At 36.6% G+C, this 27827-nt stretch overlaps 1 protein-coding gene across 2 annotated transcripts; it reads left to right on the top strand.

Annotated features, from left to right (window-relative positions):
- Positions 1-1746: 1746 nt before the first annotated feature.
- Positions 1747-27254, top strand: LOC123311501. Of its 2 annotated transcripts, none has more exons than XM_044895521.1 (7): positions 1747-1895; positions 12988-13167; positions 14449-14646; positions 21737-21854; positions 24346-24509; positions 26338-26421; positions 26778-27254. In XM_044895521.1, coding segments are annotated over exons 1-7 (804 nt in total). In that variant the 5' UTR covers positions 1747-1837; the 3' UTR covers positions 26780-27254. The 2 variants fall into 2 exon arrangements, with proteins under 2 accessions (XP_044751456.1, XP_044751457.1); XM_044895522.1 differs by lacking the exon at positions 1747-1895 and adding an exon at positions 3871-4071.
- The last annotated feature ends 573 nt before the right edge of the window (positions 27255-27827 follow it).

Here is a 27827-nt window from a genome sequence, read left to right as displayed (position 1 = left end):
CGTTCAGTCATGAGGAAGTTTCAACTGAAACCAACTTTTTGGGCATTTTTCGAAGGTCATCTTTAGAGTAATTTATCTTCCAGGAAAATTCTCGTAGATCTGAACGAGATACATTTTCTGAAGGAGCAACTCTTCTAGTTAAGAACCTGAGAATTTCATTCATCTCGGCATAACCGTTCGGTCTTGAGGAAGTTTTAACTGAACCCAACTTTTTGGGCATTTTTCGGAGGTCATCTTTAGAGTAATTTATCTTCCAGGAAAATTATCCTAGATCTGAACGTGATACATATTCTGAAAGAGCAACTGAAGTTAAGAATCTGAGAATTTCATTCATCACGGCACAACCGTTCAGTCATGAGGAAGTTTCAACTGAACCTAACTTTTTGGGCATTTTTCGAAGGTCATCTTTAGAGTAATTTATCTTCCAGGAAAATTCTCGTAGATCTGAACGTGATACATTTTCTGAAGGAGCAACTCTTCTAGTTAAGAACCTGAGAACTTCATTCATCTCGGCATAACCGTTCGGTCTTGAGGAAGTTTTAACTGAACCCAACTTTTTGGGCATTTTTCGAAGGTCATCTTTCGAGTAGTTTATCTTCCAGGAAAATTATTGTAGATCTAAACGTGATACATATTCTGAAAGAGCAACTCTTCTAGTTAAGAATCTGAGAATTTCATTCATCACGGCACAACCGTTCAGTCATGAGGAAGTTTCAACTGAACCTAACTTTTTGGGCATTTTTCGAAGGTCATCTTTAGAGTAATTTATCTTCCAGGAAAATTCTCGTAGATTTGAACGTGATACATTTTCTGAAGGAGCAACTCTTCTAGTTAAGAACCTGAGAACTTCATTCATCTCGGCATAACCGTTCGGTCTTGAGAAAGTTTTAACTGAACCCAACTTTTTGGGCATTTTTCGAAGATCATCTTTCGAGTAGTTTATGTTCCAGGAAAATTATTGTAGATCTAAACGTGATACATATTCTGAAAGAGCCACTCTCCTAGTAATAAATCTGAGAATTTTATCCATTTTTGCGCAACCGTTCGGTCTTGAAGAAGTTTTAACTGACACCATATTTTTCGGGATTTTTCGAAAGTCAACGTTCGACACGTGTATTTCCCAGAAAAATCATCGTAGATGTAAATGTGATACACTGTGATTTTTTTAAATGACTTTCTTTGTCTGTTGGATACCCTAGTGTCTAGACGGTAGTCTTCATTTTTATGAAATCATTTTAGACCTAAAATGCCCTACCCTTTTTTGTGAGGGGTCACATCGAGTTGCTTTCAGTAATTCTGGCCAATACTCCTGGACGTCATTCTTTAAATGTAAAAATCCTTTTTTGGCTCAATCTGGCACAAGTATCAATAAAACTGGGATTATGGTTGAATCGCCTGATTTCGTTTATATCATATACCCCTATGTTTCGGATAGTATTTCTTTCCCAGCTCTAGATGAAGTCGGATTTCCTTTCACAATAAATAGATTAATCTCTAACAAATCGACCAGAACAAACAGGTCGGGAATTTAAAGGAAGAACGGAGGAATGCAGTATTGACGAAAATAAACGATTCGATGTCGCTATTTCGATAGAATGAGCCTGCGAAAGAAGATGAATTCCCCACTGTCCAGCATCAAGAGTTATTGGGAGATAGGTGGTCTGTGTGTGATGAATAAGTCGGTGGATTGTGAGAAAATTACAGATAACCCCTCTGTTGGAGTTTTCCTTTACGTCGGGGGTGTAAAATGCCGCGTCTCTGTGAAACTCCATAAAAAATGGATGAGGTTGTTTTGGGCGACATTCGAAGAGTCATTTGATGGAAGGGAAGGTAGTGGATGAGAATAATTCACTCTGTCCTTATTCCTTTCACGAATATTACAGGAAGACTGTGTGGTAAGTTCTTTTTTCGTGGATTAATTCTTGGGAGTTCTCACGTGCTCGAAAATTCGGGGCGCGAGTAGTTGAATGTACTTTTAAAGCGAGTAAATTGCGAACAACACTCGAATACTACAATTTCGATCATTTTAAGGCAAGTTGCTGATGCTTTCAGCGTCATGTCCTAATATCGTTTCCACGAACAGGATATATGGATGGATACGTTGACATAGAGGGTAACGCAAAAAATTGCATTTTACGCTCAACATTCTGCAGAAAAATTATTCAGAAAACATGGGGCTTAAAAATATCGTATTAAGAAATATCATTAGGTTTTTGAAAGTTTCCACAGGATGTTCAGAGCGTAAAATGCAATTTGTTGTGCTACCCTGTAAAAGTTCATCGAAATTGGTCCAAAAAATTAAAAGTTCAAGATTGACTTTCTTCATAAAAATGGTGTATGCCAAATATTCAGCAACGGCCAAAATATCTGTAAGAAAATTCCTTTTTCTCAATTATTGTCTTCCAAAGTAGATGCAACAAGAAAAAATTCCTGAAATGAGGTCAAATTTATAATTTTCACATAAAATGCATAGTATGCATACTAGTGAACGCAACTTCTACCAGAGGGCAAAGTTGTCGTTTTCTGTTCGAATGAGTCCAAGGAATCACATATCTAAACTACTACTACTACTAAAGGCTTTCCCAATTTTTTCATTGTCAAGGAGAGTACACAACATCAATAAATAATAATAATGATAATCTATTGTCATACCCACTTCAAGCTCAGAATTTAGCTGACAATTCGAATTTTCAATTCGCTGAGTGGAGAAATGATAAGACGAATCTCCTCATCTACGACTCGCTGGGAAATATTAATTGGAAGATAATAATTATGGATTGACGAGCAGCTTACAATTGGTTGAGAAATTTGCCATTCCGGGAAGGAGCCAGCTTGAACCGTCAGAGTACACCCTTTGTATAAACTTTTCTGCTTCGAGTGCGCATTACTGTGCTCAACGGAGCATGGAATATTATATTCCAACGTTTCCATATTGCACGATGTTCCGATTGAGGTATTTTCCCAACTTTTTAAAGTTTCGCTGCTCGCTCTAATCATAATTCGTACGACCGCTCACTGTTTCCGGCATAGCTTTGCGTTCCGGTCTCTGGAGTCATGGCTGACGGATGAAAATCACCATCCGAAAGTTGAGAATCCCCGAAATTGATAAGGCTCAGAAAAAATTTCGATTGATCAGTTTTTCGTTTATTATTTTCCATAAAAAAATTTGAGGGATACTCTACGCCCCTGGTGGGATCGCAAATTTATCTAAATTTTTTGGTATGCTCCAATATTTTCCATGTGACTCTTGTATATTTCTTTCATAGAGATGAAGTCATTATTTTTCGAGATAATTCAAGTTAAACATGAAGCTGCACAATCTTTTATATTGCAATGAAGGATTTTCTGAGCATTGGATTGTGAGATTAAATTAAGAACATGAACCTTTGAACATCTATATTCTAAGACATGAACAGCAGTAGAAATTCAAATTATCTGCTGTCAGTGCATAGATCCACATGTTATAGGTCTATGATCACTGCCCATTCATATTACCAACCTGAATTTCGCAACACAAAATCTTGACTTATCGGCTATTACCAACCTGAATTCGATTTTCTATAGCCACCCGAGATGTCAATCATTCTTGAATGGACTATAGTTTCATCCAACTTCAACCCCATTGTGTCTATATGAATCAACCCATCCTTAGAAAGTTCGATCTTATTATCACAAGATTTTGTTCATGTTTCACCATTTTTTTAAACCTCTCTACCAAGGGGCGATCTTATCATGAACACTGTTTCTGAGATACGAAAAAACTGTAGCTTTGAAAGGAGCAGGACGCAAGCGTTACTTTTCAATGTTACAAACGCGGCGTTAGATGTTTTGCCGCCCTTGCTTCCGCCGTCAGTTCCTCTTCGACGCGATAGGGGAAAAGAAGTTTTTATTCAGGTTGCCTGAAGCACGTGAGAAGCCCAAATTGCGCGTATTCGACTATGAATTTTTCGTGTTTGGTACAAAAGCAATCGACTTTTAAGGGTACCATTTTTTGAGTTCAGGAACTCAGTTATGTGAGAAAAATGTTCGGGAAAAAATTGAGAAGTGACCTTTGTGTTTTCGTAATTTTCGGTGAGTTGATCAATTTCTACCCTTGTTTAAACCAAAGATTATATAGACTCTTTAATACTGTATAATCTTTGGTTTCAATTGTACCTACGATTATCATGGAATCGTTCAAAAATTGAAAAGAAGGTGGACTTCAACAAAAAATAGGGTATCTTTTCACTGGATCATTCAGTGATGTGCTTTGAAATAATGAGAAATTTAATGGACTTGATGTGAAAGATTTTTAGCGCACCTATCATGATCAAGAAATAATTTCAGTACCCATAATAGGATTGACATTATATTTTCGCATAAGTTTTTGAAATATTCTATTTTATTGATTATTGACAATTGATCGAAGTTTTATACTTGAAAACACAAGAAGGAATATGTAAATATAGGGTAAATTTTAAACCATTTCATTTATAACATTCAACTTTTAAACCATCCTATTTATAATGTTTGTTATGCTGTCATTTATGCTATTTGGCGAATTAGGAAAATTTTATCAATTTCAAGATTGTTCAATGATAAACGAATTGATGGGCAATTTTCCGGTGTTTTTTATTAGTAGTTACTTTTGAGATGTTTAGAATTATTTGATCATATTTTCATTGTTCTTGATCTTGAAAAACTAAATGAAAAAGCAATGTTCTTCACAGCATGATACGCTGTGCAAGTCTTTTACTTGGAAGTATTGGCACAAAATCAGTAAATTGAAGACAGTTTATTGTTTTGAATATGAATTACGTTCTTTTCGATATAAAAAATGATACAGCGTTTGGAGATATAACATCATCAGTAATTTTCTGTTCTGAAGGGTACATCAAACTTTTCTAATGATTTTTCTCTACTCTTTTTCAACAACCATTTATTCTTCTGGAAAACTAAAAATTGGTCAGTGTAGAGTTACAATGATCAAATTAACTCTGAAAATAACTGAAATGTTTTTTTTTACTGTGGATTAACCGATGACAGACATTCGTTTCACTGAATTGAACATAATGAGTTGAGTTTCAAGGCGTTATTTAATTCTCCTTCGTACAACTTTAAGTCAAGTTCTTCGCCCCTTCTAGTCTAGCGGAACCGGAGGTCTGGCATGTGCCAAGAAGAACAGGCAGATGGTCACTCGCTTCCTGTCTATGAGATAGGAAATCAGTTGGTCATAATTTTCTTGAAATATATACGTACCGCTCTTTTATGGGTGCAGTATGATTGATAAATAATGTAAAACGATAAGGCTTCTGAATTAATGGGGAGGTAAAGGAAATTCCTTTTAACACTAAGTAACTGACATTTTACCCTAAGCGGACTGAAACTTCTTTTGGACTAATTACTTCGGTGGAAATTAGAAAATTTCCGTGTTGTTCGTTCTTGTAACTGCTCGATGTTCTCGGAACTTCCTGCAAGAATTTTAAATAACCAGCTCCATCGAGATTTCCTTGGAAGGAAATTAATCCTAGTACTCGTTCAAGAGCAATCCCTGCTCGAACAGTAAATTTTTCTTCTATTGATATTGAGTGTTGCCTTTCCTCATCCAGTGTAGGATGTTGTCTCACCAATAACGGCAATTTTGAAGATTAAAATCACCATTTAACTTGTTGAGTCGACAGGAGAGAGAAGGATTTCTATATTCACAACATTTGGGTTTAGTAGATCCATAATTTGTTCGCAAAACTTGAGTGTTCTGCCTGGATCAACTTCGGTGAATTCCTGGAGGATTGTCATTTTATAACGTTGTCTTAAAATGTCTCGCCACTGAAAACTGCTTTTTCGAATTCCCTATACCAGCTATCTGCCACTAGTACTTCTCAATAAGGATATTTCTCTCTGAATAAATGAAGAACTACATTTTCATGAATGGAAGAAACCCAAATTCAATCGATAACGTTGGAAATGCAAAAAAATTAACTAACCATACAGTTACAAATCATTTCATGTGAAAATGTGGCCATTCGTGTTGATGCAGTTTATTTTGAAACGTGTGGCTCTTAAAAAAGGCAAAATTCCTCTTGAAACTTGTATATAGAGTTTCGCCAATTGTTCTCTGACTGCTCTAATCAAGTACAACATAGAATCACACTCTGCGACACGGTTTTAGAAACCTTTTTCATGTAGAACGTGTTGGAACAAATTAGCAGGACTATTTGTAGTTGTTAATTAGGAGCCCTTTTCTCCTTCAAAGCATCCATTTTCTCAATCGGAATTAGTTTAGGGATGGACTGGGCGGTTTCAGATATCCAACATAGACCGGACATGAAACGAATCAGCCCATGAAAGTCGCGAATTAAATTTCCTCTGTAATCTATTGTCGCGATTGCAAAAAAACAACAGGAACAACTGAAAAGCATGACCGGCCTCTCTGGTTGGTAGGTACTCGTATTTCTAGCTAGACTTCACTACGGAACCCGCCACGCGCTCTTTTGCGTTGCGCTCCATTGGGGTGAAACAGACCAAAGGATAACTTCCATTCTGTTTTTGAATACCCCAACCCAGCTGCTTGTTGTGTTACTTCAACAGGCGGATTGCATTTCCTTCTGAATATGAATATTACTCAACGTTCTCTTCAATAATTATGTTCCCTGTTCTTTCTACCTACTGCGATGACGATGAATTATCGAGATAGGGTCAGTGAAACACAAAATATACTAGGTGACATAAAACACACAGAACTCCCAGTTATAATAAATTCATTAGAAAGAATTTCTAGAGACATATACTGCTCCACTAAAGTTTTTTTGAGACTGTTTCAAAAGTTTCAATTTTTTTCATCCATTTCTTCAATATGAGAAATCTTATATTGTGTACTCACTTATCTAAATCATTCTTCACCTATTTCGTTGTAAGTTTCACAGTTTCTCGTGAAAATTTATGTTAATTATTTTCGTAGTACTTACAAAATTACTTCACTCACTAAATGGAAAAAAATTGAGTTCAGTATGGTCTCTTCGAACTGTGGGATACGAACTGCATACCAAAGGCTAAGAATTACCTCGATTAAAAACTATTCTTGCCTGCACACATCTAGTGAATGTCAACCGTGTGCACCATTACATATTTCATTGTTAATCAATATACAAGTATCCAAATAGACTGAAATCGAACATTCCTTTTGTTCTGAAATAACCATTAATGAACATTTAATTCGAGGACAAACAACTCGACCAGGGATACTCATATTGAAAGGTGCATGCATGTAAACGTCTCAGAAACAACATACCAAATAGAATTTCAATAAATGCGCTCACCCAGTACCTATTATGCGGGTTGCCGTGTTTAGAGCAGGATGAGACTAATTAAGCATGAATAAGATCAATTAAAGACATCCGTCGTCAACCATCAGATGGAATTTATATCGACAGTAAGGGCTGTTCCAGTAGGGGGGAGATGCACATGATTGACATTCGAAAAATTCCCAAAAAGATGGGGTCAGTTGAAACTTCCTCAAGACCGAACGGTTGTGTTGAGATGGATGAAATTCTCAGATTTATTACTAGAAGGGTTTCTCTTTCAGAAAATGTATCACGTTTAGATCTACGATAATTTTCCTGGAAGATAAATCACTCGCAAGCTGACCTTCGAAAAATTGCCAAAGAGATCACATCAATAATACAATCATAATCCTTTTTAAGGAGTACCAGTACTGGCAATGCATTCAAATATCTAGTGAGGGTGTACATGTACATACGTACACTTCAAAAAGTTCTCCTCTTAATATCCATACAGGTGAAATATGATATGCCTCAAGCGAAAAAATTAACGTATATTTTCTGTTATCTGGAGGGGAGTAGTCCCGATTACCAGTTCGAAAACAGAAGTTAGGTGTAATATAGAACTTCTGAGAGTATCACCACGAAGAAGATTAGAGAGAAAATTGTGGTAAATCATATACTTCAACTTTCAGTTCTTATCTGAGCTGCCACCATAAAAATAGACTTCATGCTCCAGTGGATAACTTTTATCGTTCTAATTCGAACGAATCTGGAATATATAGTAAGAACTTCAGGACTTAGTTGAATAATAAACATAATCGGAGTGATGTAAAATCCCTCTGGGTGCTATGCAAGCTGTATATATTTACGCTGCGTTATTTTTAGGGGTTGTTTCTGTCGAAAAAAACGGGATTACCTTTACGTGGTGCACGTATTGTAGGAATTATTTATTGAAGAAACACATTTTTCTTTTTCTTCATCCATTATCGATGAGACATTCGTAGTATATGCAGTATACAAGACAAAATATATATGCTTTAGATCGTAAATTATGTGGATAAAGGAGAGAAATTTTATTTTTATTCTTCTCTAAGCAACTGCAGAATTTGACCAACAATAATTAGATGTTGGACAAGGAATTATTCATATTCAACATGAAATGTAATTTCTACGTCTCTAGCTCCACTTTCAGGTAGAGATATGGCAGTGTGAATAGTGGAGAATTGGAAATGTTTCAGATCTACATAGAATTCATTCAAACCGAATAAACGCAAAACATCCACGAGTTTCACATAAAAAGATAGGTTCCTATATATTTTATCGATAAAAACAGATTGCATGTTGGATTTCAATGAAAACTGTAATATAAATACTGATAGTGCTTACATAGAAAGCTATAAATACAGAGCACCCATGGACTTGATTGGTTCTGGTATTTATAAAATATGAATTTCGTTTTGAACGAATGAAAATGAAAAGAGAGCAGAATATTCAATACTTGAATATTACCCAAGTTTCTGTTTGGGAATTATCTGAATAGAAAAATATTGGGAAAATCTGGCTAAGCCAGGATTTCACAGTTTTCCGATATGTTAAAAAAATATCTGCTGAAATAATATCGAAATCATTAGAAGACATGCTTCGCTATAATCGAAATAAAAATTACAAAATACTTTCTCCCATGTACGCAATCGTACACCAAAAACCCGAAAATTGTGAAAGAAAAAGGTGGAGTTTTGACATTCCTCAATTTCATTTTTTCATTATCTGTGAAAGGAAAACCATCCAACAGCAGTTGAGTCACAAGTGTCATCTGTGTGACGAAGCACAAGTGTCATCGGTGGGACGAAGCACAAGTGTCATCTGTGGGACGAAGCATAAGTGTCATCTATGTGACGAACCACAAGTGTCATCTGTGGGACGAAACATAAGTGTCATCTATGTGACGAACCACAAGTGTCATCTGTGGGACGAAGCATAAGTGTCATCTATGTGACGAACCACAAGTGTCACCTTGGGATGAAGCATAAGTGTCATCAATGTGCGAAGCATAAGTTCATCTGTGAGCGAAGCATAAGTGTCACCTATGTGACGATCGATGATGGGCCTGAAAAGGCTTATCAGCCCAAAAAGGCGAATCTACGGGCTTACTAGTTGCTAGTTTAGAACTAATTGAAATACTGCCTGAACCTGGATATAATTCCTATATAGATTCCTTTGTTTGGGGTTCTTTCGAGACTGTAGTTTTCGGTTGAATTAAGAAGATCCTTCTTATACCTACAACAGAAAGAGGTTGAGTGGGTACATCAACGAAATTCCCCATATTCGAGTCAAATATTGATGGAAAGTTTTGACGAAAGTGTGTATAAGCTTCAGCCAAAAACCTAATGCCTACTGTGGGATGCTTTTCTACCAGATTCAAATCTTCCCTCAGTAGACAATGAATTTTGCCCACTAAACGCCCTTTCCGTAGAGGTATGGGACGTCAAGATAGAAGCCTTGGAAGTCGCCCAAAAGAAAAATGAAAATTGTGTAAGAAAAAGGTGAAATTTGACATTCCTCAATTTCATTTTTCCATTCGCCGTGAAAGGAAAACCATCGAACATCAGATGAATCACAAGTGTCATCTATGTGACGAAGCATAAGTGTCATCTGTGGGACGAAGCACAAGTGTCATCTGTGGGACTTAGCATAAGTGTCATCAATGTGCGAAGCATCACCTATGTGACGATCGATGATCAGCCTGAAAAGGCGAATCAGCCCGAAAAGGCGAATCTAGGGGCTTACTGGTTTACAAGTATTTGAAATACTGTCTGAACCTGGAATAACTTCTCTATAGATTCCTTTTTTTGGGGTTTTTTCGAGTCTGTGGTTTTTGGTTGAATTAAGAATGGGTCAAGGGGTTACATCAACGAAATTTTACCATATTCGAGTCAAATATTGATGGAAAGTTTTGACGAAAGTGTGTGTAAGCTTCAGCCAAAAACCTGATGCCTACTGTGGGATGGTTTTCTACCAGATTCAAATCTCCCCTCAGTAGACACCGAATTTTGCCCACGAAACGCCCTTTCCGTAGAGGTATGGGACGTCAAGGTCGAAGCCTTGGAAGTCGCCTAAAAGAAAAATGAAAATTGTGTAAAAGAAAAAGGTGGCATTTGACATTCCTCAGTTTCATTTTTCCATTCGCTGTGAAAGGAACCATCGAACATCAGTTGAATCACAGGTGTCATCTGTGGACGAAGCATAAGTGTCATCTGTGGGACGAAGCATAAGTGTCATCTGTGGGACTAAGCATAAGTGTCATCAATGTGCGAAGCATAAGTGTCACCTATGTGACGAACGATGTTCAGCCAGAAATGGCGAATCTACGGCTTACTAGTTTACAAGTAATTGAAATACTGCCTGAACCTGGATATTATGCTAGTTGAGGGGATAAATTCCACCATATTCGAGTCAAATATTGATGGAAAGTTTTAACGAAAGTGTGGGTGAGCTCCAGCCAAAAACCTGATGTCTGTTGTGCAATGGTTTTCTACCAGATTCAAACCTTGCGTGAATTGTGGGATACATTTCATTTTTCCGATCAATCTCACTCCGTATTCAGTATTCAGGAGCCTCCTTGAGGAGAGAGAGCTGAAACTCACCTTGAGGAAAGTTCATTCGGTGTAATTCGTTCCATACTCTTTCGGAGTCTAGAAGCATTAGTTACTTGTCAGGAGTCGAAAGCAGATTTCCATTCAAATTCTGCACGTCGGCCGTCGCGTGTCTGAGAACCTTCCTTTCTTTTCAGGCTCTCCCATAGATTCCTTTTGAATATTTTCATAGGTATTCATTCTTGCCGGTTGTTCGCTTGTTTGTGTCATGTCATTTTACCCTCGCCGGCCTCAGCATTATTTGCATCTGACATGTTTTTCCTTTTACAGTTATTCTCGTTTCAACGTACCTACCAGAAAAATTATTTAGTCTCTTTCGCATGACCACCGCGCATTTTTCGGAATTGCGATTCCGAACTCGACCACCCACTTTTTGATGGTAATCTGGATTATATTTCAGCCCTTTTTTTCCGTAGAAAAATACGTTTTTGTGGACTCGGGTTCAGCTGTTGCGGTCGGGTCGAGGGATTTTGCCTGAACTGTCAGGGTGATAGGTAGGAATAATTAGTCCCTAGGGAATGGAATTAACCACTAGAATGACCCCAAGCTTGTGCAACGAATATATATGTTAAAGTAATTGATGAGAGGATTTTTTGTGCTGGTTCTGCTGGTACAAAACGTCAAAATTGAATTAGGAGAATCAACTGACATTTTCGCTTCCTTTATCGAATAATATGTTCTCACCAGAGGCTTTACAATCATTTGGATCTTTTGTTTTACTACCCCATTTATTTAATCCTGAGAATATCGACGTCCCAAGCAGTCTTCAATGGTCCCCGCTGTATGAATGTTATTATCAAAGGTTCGAATCTTGATTTGAAGAATTTGTTTAGCGTCCCTGTTCATAAGAGGGACACCAAAAGCTCTGTGAAATCAAGTTACAACAACGCATACAGAACAGGCGAGTTTAATTCAATTTTGAAGAGCCTGAAACCACAGGGCACAGCTGGTAGCTTATGAAATTATTATAAGTTGGCTTCTTGTCATCATTACCTAGATAGCATAACTGCTTTGTTCCTGACAATTTCACGTAGAGCGGAATTATCAAGTTGACGGAAATTTAGTGTGTGCAACGACTGTTTCCTTTGTAATTGAAGATGCATTACTGTTGGGAAAATTGAAGACCTCCAGTCTTGCCTTATAATCTGGACAATCAATGATGAAATTAATTATGTTCAGACCTAAACGATCAAATTCGGAAGTTTTTTCTCTAAGAAAAAAACAATATGAATAAGGTATGTTCGTACAGAGTAATTCTTATCTCATTTCCTTCTTCATGCAAAAATCCAAATATTTGAGGCGATACGAATTCAGTTTTAATTGATTCCTGAAACTTGTATGACAATGTTAGGGGCCCTTGAAATGAGCTTAGTTAACGTCCATGCCCAAATATTGTCTCGATTTGTGCTTTCGACGTTGGAATTGAGATTTAAATAATGCATTTGCCTTTGTCACATCGTTATACGAATCCACCTGCTTTGCAATATAGACTGGATATAACAATGTAGGGGTAATTATCAGATATTCACATCTGCTATGAGTACCTACTTCCTTTCATCCTTCATAATTTCATTTTGCAGCCAACCTGCGGTCATGTTTATTGTTTGCTTTTCAACATAATCGAATTTCAAAGTATGACATACTGCAGTTTCAGGAGTTGGACGAATTTAATGAAACATATTCCATCGAAATGAGGAAAACCTGTCATTCATCTAATTTATTCCAAAATTTTAAGGATCGATCGGATTAGCATGAGTTTTTTCATTTGATAACCTAACATAACTTCTTGATAAACTCCTATGGTCGAAAATTATAATAAATGAAATGAAATAAACAACTGTTTAACTTTGAATATGGTTATTAAGAAAATAACGTGAATTTGAAATTTCTCTTAATCCAAAAATTGCTGGAAGTATTTCCCAGGTAGGATAAAGTATAACAAAAACAATTATGTTCCCAAAACTTCACTAAGAAGTCAATTAACGTTTTTTATGAGATAAAAATGAAGGGAATGTCCACACTGATTTCAAGCCAATTGTTGGCGGAAAAAATTTCATTGATTCCTTCTATTACAGGTACTATCTCAATCGCAACGTGTGTGAAAATCAACAATCTTCATGTGCCGGAAGTGATCAAACATCGGACTTCTGTTGTGCTAGACTGTGATTTCAGTGTAGAGGACAAAGATGAAGATCTTGTGGTTAAATGGTACTTGAACAGGAATAACAGAACCTTGGTTTATCAGTGGATTCCAGGTGAGGCAACATTCATGTAGATATGTTGTTATATCTTTGAGTACTCAATGGTTATATGCTTGATATGCTTTCACTAATATCTTGGAAGAAACCAGAAATAGTAATTGACAATTCGACAAACATGCTACTAGGTTCTGAATCCAATCGATTGATGAAGATTGAAACTGAAGAATAAAACGAAACAAATTCGTATTTCCAAAACATTTTTTTTTAGATCTGTTTCGTCTCCTACTGGTGGTGCAAAATGGCGAATGCGCGTATCTCCCTGCAGTGTAGAAAGCCCTTCAAGGACTTTTCTATTCCTTTATATTTTTCATGGATGAGTTGATGGTTTCTTAGTTAAGCTTTCTCGTTTCCTATCTCAAATAGAATTTTTAACATAATGTGAATGTTCAATGGTATTGAAAGCATGCTTTTAATAAAGAATTTGAATATTGTATGTCTCGTTAGGTCGGACACTTTGGTTTTATTGACGAGTTGTCCTGGAAATAAGTACATAAAAGCTTCATTTTTCAACTTCCATCACTTGTTCTCGAAATATCGTAAAATGTACCGGAAAAACCGGCGTCATTAACGTGAAGTTCCGAATCCATCAATTATTCATTTCAATTCATAACGTCAATCTGCATCATCAACACAAATTCACATCACATCCGATAATATATAATGCAGCACATAATGCTTTGAATGTAACGCCGCTCGATTGAATTTTTCATGGCTTCGTTTGATGCACGATGTGATGTTTGTCCAACTAGGTGGCAAGGCCCCCCATTGTGCACTTTTTGTTCTGCCTGTTTTAACGGATGCAATTTTCTTCTGCACGACCGTGTTGAATTCCGTTATCGCGTTCGATCAATTCAATATCAATTCGTCCGCTATTGTTTCTGATTGAAATCGGAACTTCAGTTTTTATTTTTATCCGTAATTGGGATTTGTCGTCTCCCGAAGTTTTTCTGGTACTCATCGTTAATTGAATATCAGAAATTTTAGGATTCCTGAATGCTGGGATGTTTGATTTGGATTTTGGAAAAACAAGGCGAGCAACGCTTTCAATTGTGTGCTTGTCCGATACGAAATTCATTTTTTCAAGGCTTCCAAACCCCATTTGATGACTTCAATTATAGACGTTAATGATTTTAGGCCTGAAATGTATTTTAAAAACTATTCATTTCAGTGGAAATGGAGTAAACAGTACTCCTCCAAGATTTATCAAACCATCGAACATTATTGACTCACCTTGTAAATGAACCAACAAATCCAATTCCTAAACTGTCTTTTCAGCTTCCAATAGCCGACCGCAGGTCCTCGGTGTCCTGAAGGATCGCCTGAATATAAAAAATGTTGGAGCTCCCGACGCTAACAAGTTATACAGAGCCCTGCATATTTTGGAGGCTCAACCAGATCTATCTGGCAACTACACGTGCTCAGTGTCATCGCTCCAAAGCGAGGATATAAGGACGAAAAGCATGCTAGTTTTTGGTGAGTATATAAAATGACTCATTTCTGCACTCCTTCAACAGTAAGCATAATCTGCCAGTAGGTTAGGTGAGGCCTAATAAGTTGGAAATGTGCCAACAAAAATACTGCTTAGTTATTTATAGTCTATCAGTGAATATCACTTTTTGGTGGACATTTATCGACAGATGTATCTTCAGAATTTTGAATTGGAAATTATAGTCCTGGTGTTTTTTGTGACTTTTATGTCTATTTCAGCTTCAGAATGAATTTCAACAAGAAAAAGGAGTAGTTTTCTGTGATTTTCAGTGGCTTTTTAGAAATTATTGTAATTCATAGCTCGAGCTCTTTGCTCTTTTAATTTTGGAATCAATCGTTTTAATGTCTGTCTAGTTTTTCATTCAGAGTGAGAAAACAGATACAATCGGTTTTACTATTAGGGAGGAAATTGCTTAGGTCAGTTTTTGTTATGAATTGCTCTGCTTTCAATGCAAAATTGAGGAGTTTGGCATTTACCCTCTAGGAGGGGTGAAGGGTAGATGAGATTTTAAACAGCAACCTCAACTTTTTGTGCCAGAAATGCTAGATAAATTTTGTGCCTTACTTTTCACACATTCTTCCTTTTCACACATTCTTCCTTTAATAATTCTTTGACCATGATCGCAGACATATCTCCAGCACTGGATAATTCACTTTTTTCGCCGAAAAATATATTAAAACTCGACTCTTGCACTTGTAGAACCTCCTGAAAAGGTGGATGATATTACGCTCCGAAAATTCCATTAATATAAATTGCCACTTGAATAAAAAATATTCGTTTGTGCTCACATAAACCTCCGAATCACATTAGGTGGATCGGCAGGTAAGGCTGTATTTTATCAGCCACCCTGCCCGAGAATTTTCTCGTTAAAATATTAATCTTCCCATCAATTTCCAACTACTGGGTGTCCGTCCGGATGATGTTATACTTCGGGAGGCGATGAAATACAGAAAAACTGAATCTACGTCACAAAATGCATCGCTGAAAAGAATTACTCTATCTAGTTTGGCGACTGAATTGTTAAAATTTCACAGAGACAAATTAAATAAGCCTGCCGAATCATTGTTTAGTGATTGAAAGTCAGTAGCTCAGAACATAGATTAATTGTTCATTCAATCTATGGCTCAGAATGAAACATTTATTTCTCGAAAATTGTGACCCTGTGAGGCTCATGACGAAATACCCATTGATGTATTTCTTGACGTGAGATGATGAAAAGTTTCATCTATATTTTGACCTGTAGAGTTACGAAATACATGATACTCAGTATTGGGAATCCAAAACAAGCGATACGCCCACTGGTGGCTATTTTTGTAAATAAAAAGTTAAGGCACTTTTGTCATTTATTTGTTTACATCATAGACCTAATAAAATAAAATGTATTATTAGGTCTATGGTTTACATCGAGGAACGTAGAACAATGACGTGAAGGCATTAACTTTTTACTTCGAACTGTCACCACTATGTCGCTGCAATCTACATTTGAATTCCCAATAGTCATAGAGTCATTGAATATTTAAAGGTACAGTATAGCGCATTCGCCAATTTGCAACCGCTTTATTTCAAACTCTTACTTTTAAGATTACCTTTCAGTCATTTCGATGTTTTTTGAAGATTTGATTATGGATTATCGTGATTAGAGGGTGTAGACTCTAGATTTCATATTATGGAATGGAGAATTAGTCTACAGCTCGCCTTCCAGTTCCAGAGTTCTAATGAACACCAACACCTGAGATGGCTTCTAGTCTAGGAGGTTAATTCCTCACTCCTGCAACTTTCTCGTCCAAAGCATTCTTGTGTTGGCTAGAAAATGCTCGTTCACCAGGTGATCTGGAGTTTCATCCCCTCCGCACATTCATCAGTTTCTTCTAGAACCCTTATCATTGGGTGCTTTCTGAGGTGACAATGCCTTGTAAAGAATCCAGTAAGAAGCTGTAGATAAAGAATATTATTGCTAAGATCCTGATACTTCGTAGAACTCGCAGTATGCATCCCTATCTCTGCATATACCGAGAATTGAAATGTATCCATTCGAGGTATGTGTAACATCCCCATAACCAGAATGTGTGTCGATAAAAGTATGCCCGAACCGTTCAGACCGTTCCCGAACACTCAATTCCCGGAAGATCTATTGTATCTTCTACGGCCATCTCGCATCATTCCAGACGTATAGTGTTGGTCGGTAAATAAGGCAACTGAACACAGCCGAACTCTTCTCCATCTCATCGAAATGGGGGGGTGTTCGGGAACAATAACCCCCCTTCGGCGAACGGATGCCCTAAGTTTAAATGGGAATATCACGTCGAAGCTCCGAAATCCCACATTCCAGATTTATCGAGCAGCCTCAGTCCGGATTCGGCTTTTGCATAAATTCCGATTTCTGTCAGAATGCGGCATGAAAATTCACACGATTCAGTGCGCTCTATTTCATATCGAGGATGTTCTGGATGACCTAAATCTATAGCAACAAGTACCTATGCGTATCCCAGTTCGTTGTGAAGAATGATCAGGGGTCTCTTTAGCGCCAATGCGTCTGTGATAGTGGGAAAATCTCTGAGGGAAAAGGCTTGCATGGAAAATGGGATACCAAGAAAGTCTTTCTCAAAGCAGTGTCCAAAATTATTGATAGCCTCCTTCTGACTAAGTGGCGTAGCTTGCCTTAGAGGGGCCCTGTATCAAAATGTGTTGAGGGGCCCTAAGGAAGGGTGAAGTAAAAATAAAAGTAGCAAAAAATTGATTAGTATCGAAATGATTATATGTACTTATAATTAAAAGTTCTAACTCATACTTGGTGCTGGGAGCGAAATAATACACAAACAAATAGCATACAAACAATATAAAATAATATACAAACAACATAAAATGATAAACGAACAAATAATAAACAAAAAATACCAAAAATTAAAGATACGCTTTTCTAGAATTTATTCCAGCAAATCTATTCATCAAATCAGCCATAGCTGATGACGATTTCAGTTTTTTAAGTTGTTCCCCCTCTATTGACAATAACGACATTTCTGACAGCCGTTCCTGTCCCATAGAAGTGCTCAGGTAATTTTTTATGAGTTTTAATTTTGAAAAACTCCTTTCAGCGATTGCAGTTGTAACCGGAAGGGTCTAAAATAAAAAGCATGAAGTAATATCGTCCGGAAAACTGGATGCAAGGCTATTGAATTTTATTAGGACTAATTCTAAAAGTTCTTTGATGGCACGAATTTTCTGGGGATTTTCACGGGATTTTGAAATGAATGGTTGTCTTAGCAGTTATTCTCAAAAATGCTATTGTAAAACCTGTAAGAGGTTTTGGATAACATTTTTAGGAATTTTTTCCTTACAGACATTCGGGGGCCCCTAAAGCCTGGGGGCCCCGTATCACTGATACCGCTGATACCGCGGTAGCTACGCCCCTGTTCTGACTATAATGAGTAGAAATATATTGAATGAAGTGGCAGGACCATAATATCTTTCGGTACAAATTACGATCGCGTTTGACTTCGTACCACTTGACTAGGAAACCGATTTTTTTCTCACTCTAATAATGTGGAAAAGAGTTAACTGTGGGAAAAAATCATTTGAATATTTACTACATAGTCATCATACTTCTATGAAACGGACAAAACAACAAGAACACATGTAACTTTTAAAGTAATTATGATATCAGCATGGGATTTGGATCAGATAATAATTGATTTGAACTGACCCATTCATTCAAATCCAAATTTTCACCTTACTGAGGTTGAAAGACCCCAATAATCTATATAATCTTTTCAAAGTTCCTATATCATGTTATATTTCTCACGATCGTTTGAAGATGTGAATTTTCGACTGAAATATCATTCTTTTCGTTTTTAAGAAAAACTACCCTTTCAAAGTTTAATATTTTATTACTTTGTTCAAAAATACTTGGAGCAAATCATCGTCAAACTGATAACTTTTTCGATTAACCTGAATAATTCATAAAATATTCGATTTGTGTATACGGGATGTTTCAGGCTCTTACAATGTTTTCTCAAGTACCTACCTATAGAGTCATTCGGGGTAACTGAGCGCAGTGGGTAAGTGTGCGCAGTGCGTATATCTCGACTATGCAATGTATGAAAGAGGGGTTCATTTGGGTGAAGCAAGGGCGCAGAATCGCCATATTAGTTTTTCATAGGAGTGCGCCGTGCCACGTTTCTTTAACTTTTTATTTGCAATCAATCAAATTCACTAGTTTTCTTGTTAATTTTCAGCATCTCTGCACATTCTGCCAGGTCCAAGTTCCGAGTCCCTCAGTGTTAAACAATATTTTATTCGATCATGGGCATATTAATCTAAATATATAATAAAAAATTTTAGGTTCTCTTAGCTGCCCAACTCTATAAGAACGTCAATTCAAATTTTGGCTTACAGGGAAAGTGTACGCGGGTAAGTGTGCGCATAGATTCATTATATGGGCATTAGTTCAGTGAGGAATAAATTATGACATTGTTGATTTTCTTGGTTAAGACTCGATCAATATTGTCCTATTTGTTCAGAAAAATATGAAGAGCCACCAACAGGGGAATGTATAACAATAATGCACTGCTTGTAAAAAGGCGCTTCTGTATTGACAATAAACAGCATTTCTCTAATATTGTAACATTTTGATGACATTATTTTGTAATTTGTTTTGATTATGTGGTTCACTAAGAACTGCGTTCACTTACCCCGTGAGGGTGCGCACACTTACCCGAAATACGGGGCATGTGAACGCACTCCGACTTTCTCTATTAAATTCTTTTTCGCGGAAAGAAAACGTTTTTGTTTGTTTTCTTTTTGATGTTTTCTTATAGATTAGAAAATTCTCTATCTTATGAATATGTTTTAATTTTCCTAGCTTCAACATTTGAAACAGGGTATGGCTTGAAAGGCAAAAGTGCGCACAGTTGCCCCGAATGACTCTAATTGATATGATATGAAATTATTGAGTTTTCGTATATATTTGATCCCAGTTGCGTATAGTACAAACTTTCAAAGAGGAACTGACTATACAACATAAAATCAGTCACTTTCACATTCTCTATTTCCAAGGATTGTTGAAATACGATTCTTCCAAAATAATAATATATATATAACATTGCAATCCTCGCAATAGGAAACCAAATTCAAGGATGTATCTTCGGGATAAGCACTGGGGTACATGCTAGTTCGATTTCAGTATCACCTCAGGAATCATATAGCAAGCTTCAGAATAGGATTACAGCACAACATATTGGCATACTAAAATTCCTATTACACGAGGCTATAACTATTCAACCAGGCCCCCCTACTCAATAAACGACATAGTTAATTGATTTAATAATGTAACATGAAACCTGCATAATTCCTAGGATTAATCATGATTCCTTATATTAATAAAACCGCGTTAGCAGCATCTGCTTTACTTGCTCAGTTATGAATATTTTCGCCGAATATTTTTCCTGTTTAATCTTACACAAGCATCCAAGCTGAGTTCGGATGCGATTATTAATCTTAACTTACTGGCCATGTTATAATGTCTATAATGTAATGTAGTTATGATCTGCTTTAGGGCTAATTTACAGTGTAATAATACTGGTGAATTTCGCTAAAGGCTGGAAAGTTATCAGGATTTTTATTCATCGTGTGTGCATAATTCATCCATCATATTTCGTGGAGAAACAACAAGAAGATTAGATATTCATAAATTATATTGTAGTTGTAGTTTTTGTAGAGTTCCAATTAAAAATCTTTGCAGCTATAAAAAGTATTTCAGTCGAAGACAACAGCAGATATTCATATGGTCTGAAAAAATCATTGCACGAATGTTGTTGTAAGTTCGAAAACTTCCTCTTGGATGAAACAATTTTGGAATTCTAGTTTGTACCTAATTTTCACGTTAGGCTCCAATTAATGAATAGAAACTTTATATGATATAAAAAATGTATGAACTTAGCAGCCATGAATATTTCATGATGATTCAGAAAATGCATGTACCTCAAACCAGACTGAAATTTATATATGGGACCACCATTAACTAGACTAGATGAACTACTGTTTCCTCTGCTTACTCGCAAATGAGTTCCATCTGAAAAGCATGCCATTGCATCGTCCAGGACCTGTTTTAATACGATTTAGAGCAGACCATATTTTCGTGGGAAGATCAAAGGGAATCCTATTCGAAGTATTAGTATTTAGGTCTTTGTTGAAAATACCAGCATATATTCCATTCAGATGTAGTATTAATTGGGCAGCTATCATGTGATGTCATGAATTCTGTAAACGTTTCGGAAGTTTTGGCTTCTATCTTTTCAAATGCTTGGTAAAAGTGAACAAAAATGTCTCAATAATTTTCATGTGGGGAAATGAATTATTTTTTGAGAACCGTCAGATGTACCGCACCTTCTACATCGAAATTACTTGCGAAAATAACCAGAATTCCGAGATCAACCCTAGGAGAGATGTAGGCTGAAAGATAATACCTTAATACTGTACGCTTAATGTAGCGTAAGCTGGCCATAATAAGAAAACATATTTCGATTCCAGGAATTTCGGTAATTTCAAAAGGGCGTATCACAGCTGATTGTATAAATCTCGAACTGAGGTTCCCCTCTGGTTGAATCACGAGTAATATTGTTGTTCGCATAGTTGTACCGTGGAAATTAAATGGAATTCGCCAAATTCAATGTAACGAGCTCCAATGGGCGCCGGCAATAGGCTTCAGATTACTTCAGGTCCAACTTTTAATGAGTCATTGAAGGGACTCTCAACAGAATGCTTACTGAGGAATCTACCACCAAACTAGTGCTATATAGTTGGATGTTGTTACATGTTAATATGTAGTTATATTACTAATAACTTCCATAAGCTTTGTGATTAATTTCAGGAAGCACAGAATGCATTGGAACTTCGAAATTTCAACTTATTTCTACCAAGATATGTAATAGGTTATTTGGCGAATGAATCCACAGGTCACCTGTAAATTGATAGAATATATTTCAAACAATGTCTTCGATAGATCTAATGATTTCTGATATATCTTTCCAATTTGCGTTTTCTACATTGAATTGTACTTATACTCCCTTTTTATTTCAGTACCAGAAAAACTTCTAGTAATAAGAAGACTCAATTCCAACGAAGGAATAATTAGAATAAGATGTACTGCTGAAGGTGTATTTCCTAGTCCAGTGATAACTTTACAGTCGAAAAAAAGGTAATTTTTAAGTGCTTTTTTGAAACCTTGGCGGGTCTTTTATCCACCACACATTTCTTTTGAGTCCTAAGAAAATGTACGAATACAGTTTAGTACACGTACAAAACCAACGGAATGTAAAACAGATTGTGAAATATGAAGTCATAAATAGAAAGATAATGATATTTTGTGAAGCTGAAGATCATCAGAGTTCAAATAAGGTTATTGCATAGAAGAATTAGATTTGTTATCCCATTAATATATCCATGTATATCCTATTATTATGTTTATTGGTACTAATCATATCCTTTCAAGTGGTGTTGAGCAGAGTGGAAAATGGAAACACATTCGGTAAAGCCAACATTGAAAACAGAAAATAACTCCTGGATTTCTGTGAACCAATTAAAGTGATATATATATTTAGAGGGCTCAATTTAATAGATGGAAATTTCATATGATTTTTTGTAGTAGGTATCTCAGGGAGATCGAATCACAGTTGTATAATATTCATTATTGTAACCAAATTTGCAGCTGCCTACTCAAATTTACAACAAAGTAATATTGCCTGTGATGTGAGGTGGTTTCACCCGTTTATGGGAAATTTTTAATTCGAAAAAATCTCACAAATTGAAACTTAATTAGTATCAACTAACAGCAAAATTTAATTCTTCCCAAATGTTACACATAAGTATATGAAAAAACAACATTTTTCCTCCAGATTCAAAAGATAGTAATTGGGAGGGGTAGTTACTTATAGTAGGAAAAATCCTGTGAAAGACCATCTTTTAACAGTCGTTGAGTACCCTTCAAAATAATCTGCTCCACAAGAGTTAGGGATATCGTATTCAATCGTTTTCAAAAGTATGTGATCTTCGAGAAAATCGCTGTAAAATCATTTAAAACTCAATAACAACTTGAATCGATCCAATAAAAATCAGTATGAGACATTATTTCGTCAATCTTGTTTCTTTGCATATGCTTCATGAATGTTCTTATTTTGAAATGAAGTCAGTTTATCAACGGCTTCGATTTGAAACGAGTTTTCTGTAAATGCCAAGACGTAAAAACAAACGCTGAGGCTTATAGGGCTATCGGAATGCTACAGGGTGGCCTAACTCAGGTTGTTGTAGCGGAAAGGCTCCAAGTCAGCCAAAGTGTGATATCTCGACTTTGGAATAGGTTCAGGGAGACAGGTTCCGTGTTGGAAAGACCAAGGCTTGGTGGGCGACGAAAAACAACACCTGCTCAGGATCGTTTCATCACCGTTTCGGCGAGAAGAAACCCTACATCTACGTGTAGAATGCTACGGAATACTCTTCAAAATGCAGATGGGGTCCAAGTTTCCTTCAAAACCATCAGACGACGTTTGAGAAGGTGAATCTAGATTCTAGACATCCATTAAGAGGAGTTCCATTAACACGTGACCGTAAGCGTCAAAGACTGGAATGAGCAAGGCAACATATCAATTGGAACGATCAATGGCGTAGTGTCCTTTTCACTGATGAATCCAGATATGGATGATTTTCAGATTATCGAAGAATAAGGGTATGGACAATTCCACGCATGCCCCGTAATCGTCGCATGTCCAAGAAGTCCATCCATTCCGAGGGGGTAGTGTTATGGTATGGGCCGGGATATGTTTCAACGGGTGCACAGATCTACACATTTGTCCTGAGAATATGACCGCCTTACACTGTAGGGAGCGTGTCATTGACAATGTTGTGCCCAATTTTCACGCTGCTCTTGGTGAAACTTTTCAATTTCTAGACGATAACGCTAGACCGCACCGTGCAGCCATAGTTGAGAATGCGCGCGAGGAGATTGGTATTCCACATTTATCAATATCTCCGCACTCACCAGATTTGTATTGCATAGAACATGCATGGGATATGCTCCAAAGAAGATTAGATAATCATCAACCTATCCCAGAATCCTTAAATGATCTGAGAGAGCTTCTGCCCCGTTTATGAAACCAAATTCCTCAAGAAATGTTCAACAACCTCGTGTGTAGTATGCAGAGAAGATGTCAAGCTGTTATTGATGCTCGTGGAGGCCATACATTGTATTGATAGTCTTGAAATGCTTGAATTCTCTGGGAATAAAATCTCGTTATTATACTCGATTTTTCTTAACCAGCCTGTATACGCTGCAGACCTACAGGCTAAAATTAATTTGCAACTGGAAATCATGTTAATATGAATTTTCATCACAAAAATCTTATTTTAACTATATTTTTTGCGATTTGAGTCAATATCCCTAACTCATGTGGAGCAGTTTATTTCGCAAAGTTCAGGAACAGGGCAGGATTTGAAAGAGGACCATTATGTAGTTATCGGTCCATTTCAGATATAGAATTATGACTCTTGACTCGAATTAATTTATTCTTGTTTAATTAATAAAAATACAGAGTGTTTCGCTGTCTGTGTCTCAAATGACGAGGCGACACGTGCAAACGATCACATCTGACGTAATTCGGTGTATAAAAAAAAATGCCAATTTCTCTCTTCCACAGGGACCTGGTCGAAACTGAAATAACTTCGAAACAGCGAGGAAATCTCTACGACATCTCGGTGTCAGCTACGCTGAAAGCTCTAGAAGTGCCGGAGGAGTTCTCCTGCGAGCTCAGTATTCCCCAAGCGAACTATACAGTCAGGAAAGAAACTGTCATCTACCCCGGTGAGTCCCACTTATGTCAATTCGTAACAGGAAACTGTGAACGTTTTACAAGATTGAGAAACGTTTAGTCGTTTACTCTTCGTGCAGATCGGGTCGCGATTTCTGAGGAAAGAAAGCAAAACGCGAAGGATATTGAATAGGTACTGTTGGAATTGAGATTTTGTTCTCCTACTTCTCCTACACATTTGTGTAAAAGATATCAGCAAATTATTTATATTACAAGTATGTACGAGGATATATTGAAAAATTCTTAGCCTACTATAGAACAAAACAAAATTTCGATGTCAAAATATTTTATTACTCAACATATTCTCCTCTAAATTGGATACATTTATTACAGCGAACCTGCAACGTCTCTAGACCTCTAAAAAAAAATGTTTCTTCTTGCTGTGCAAACCAGACCTCCACAGCTTTTATTACCTCCTCGTTGGAAGAAAATTTACGACCTTTTGAACTCTTTTTCAGTTGAGGAAAGATATGATAGTCGGATGGAGATAAATCTGGTGAATAAGGGGGGTGTTCTAGTAATTCAAACCCTAAATCACGAATTTTTTGCATGGCAACATGAGATTTGTGTGCAGGGGAGTGTCCTACAAAAACAAAACACCTTTGGATAGCTTTCCGCGACTTTTCTCTTTAATTTTTTCCCGTAGAGTGGTCAGTAATATCGAATAGTAATCTCCGGTTATTGTTATACCCTTATCCAAAAAATCAATCATGATTACTCCATGGCAATCCCAACAAACTGAAGCAAGAACTTTTCCAGCAGATTTTTTGACACGAAACTTCTTAGGTCTTGTAGAACCAGAGTGTCGCCATTCCATCGATTGTTACTTTGTTTCTGGATCGTAGAATTGAACCCAAGTCTTATCCATAGTAACAATTCGGTTTAAGAAATCTACATCGTTTTCAAATCGAGCCCAGATCGAACGCGATGCTTCTACCCTTGCACGCTTTTGGTCAACATTCAAACATTTGGGGATCCATTCTGCAGTTATTTTTCTTATGTCCAAATTGACGTGAACTATATGATGAACGCGTTCGTATGAAATATTCAGTGCTTCAGATATCCGTTTTAGCCCAATTCGACGGTCTGATAAAATCATGTCATGAACTGCATCGATATTTTCGGGTAGTGACACAGAAACTGGCCTTTCCGATCGGTCATCATCTTCAATCGAAAATTTACCATTTTTGAAGCTTGCAGTCTAATTTTTCACGGTCACATACGAAGGACATTGATCACCAAGGGTATTAAGCATATCGTCGTAAATTTGCTTACCTCTTAACCCTTTTAAATACAGATACTTGATGATGGCTCGATACTCCAATTTTTCGACTTCCACAATTTCGGTAGACATCTTCTTTCTTTCAATTTATTGCGTAACTCTGGTACTTTTTTGACCTCAAACTTCACACTGACACTTCTAATGAGTTATTGTTCGTTGCTATGGTAACGCAATATTTTTTTTTATGTATGGCAGTTCCATGATATCTAGTTAGCCCAGACCAGTGTCTAGGCTATCCTCGTATACGTATCAGAATAAATTGCTTTCGAATTTGAATGAGAGAATTAGGCAACAGGGGTGTACTTTGGCTTTTTCGTAGTGTCAAATAAAGAATAAAGTAAAAAAGGGGGAATCCAGTCATTTGAGCTATGCTCAGTTTGGAACAATTAGGAAATCGCTAGCAAATATCAAATCGATGCGGCCGATACTTGATGGAAATAGGTACATAATTGAATTAAAACTGAAATAACCTGATTTTCACTAGGCTGTGTTTGGTATATTCATATTTGACTACAATAAGATTTTCTTTCATATTCCAGGCAGTTCAGGTTCGAGAGTGAGATACGAAATTTGGCTTAGTCTTTCTACTTTGATACTAGTCTTCAAGCGACCATATAGGCAATGTAAGTAATCGAAATTTCATGTCAGTTAGTTGGTTTGTAATTTTTTGACCCATTTCCATCCATTACTTCTAGTCGTTATCATCTTTATGAGAACGAATTTGGACCTAAAATATTAAGAAAACGCATCGAAAAATTAGCATCAAATTATAAACGTCTTTTGACGGAGCATATTTTGGATAAATCAAAAACTATCCACCCCCTGCCAGAAGTATTTCAACATTGGAATTTCGACTCGAATTGTCTTTCTAAGCCAATATTTGAAATCGCTAAGTAACCTACTGGAATATGGTCATGTCAAATTCGAAAAGATTTTAGTTTAAATGAATTGATGTTATTTTTTTTTTCATCTCTTACAGAATGAACCAGAAAAGTGCAGACAAAGCTCGGAAGGCCGATATATAAAATATAAGCTGTGACATGGTGAGATTGAAACTCTCTTCATTTGGTGCGCGTAGCCCGAAAGCACATCAACCCAAAAAAGTTATGGTTTCATCCCTAGCAGAGTGAACTGCTATCCCTGAACTCGGGACTAAATGATCGGCGTCCGAAATAAATTATGTTCGCAAGGATGATTTACATACCTTCCTTTCGATAAATGCACATCATCAGAAATTTCCATATCGAATCGATATTTCCCTAAAATCAAAAGTGAACGCTGTCGTAATTGGTTGTGACGAGAATGAACTCTTTCATCGACGATAAAGGTGATATTTATATTTGTTTCTCCTGTTGGGCAAAAAAAATCTTGATTCTTATGAATGTTGAATGTAAATGATTCTTTGAAATGTTAAATGTTAATATATTGAGTTGAATAAAATGGAGTTTGTTTATAAGTCGTCGTTTCATTTCAGTGAAAGTAAATTGAAACAAAATTTTAAGATTTTAAGCCAGGTTCTTAGATCCTCGCAGTGTTCAAATTCCCAAAGAACTTTTTGGAATGTTCTAATCTCAGAAAATTTGTCCACAGTAATTCTCTTTCGGATTTTTTTTGTCCTGAAACTCTTTTCTGTAGGTACATTATTCTATTCCACAAAAAGGTTCAGGGCCAATGAAAGGATTCGTACTCCTTTCCTGGCATGTATCTTTTCTCTTGTCCCCATCATTCATAAGCTGAATCTTAAAAAAATTCAAAGTTATTAAAATTTGTCTCGTTTTATTGCGAATATTTCAACCCCCATTCTTTAAAGGACTGTTTGCTCTCCAATGAAATTTTTATGTACATCAATATTTCACGTGGAATATCAGTTTTGGGGACATCATAATAAAATGTTACATCACTGTTGACATAAAAACTCACGAACGAAAGGTCTGCCAGAATAAGAAGCAGCTATTCACAATTTTTATATTTTCAAGTTCGTCGACTTGTTTATGGGCGATAAGGGGGATAGAAGACATTCAGAAATTAC

This window comes from Coccinella septempunctata, chromosome 4 (assembly GCF_907165205.1).
Source record: "Coccinella septempunctata chromosome 4, icCocSept1.1, whole genome shotgun sequence".
NCBI lineage: Eukaryota > Metazoa > Arthropoda > Insecta > Coleoptera > Coccinellidae > Coccinella > Coccinella septempunctata.
Note: the sequence above shows the minus strand (reverse complement) of the source record. Positions and strands in the feature narration are given on the sequence as shown.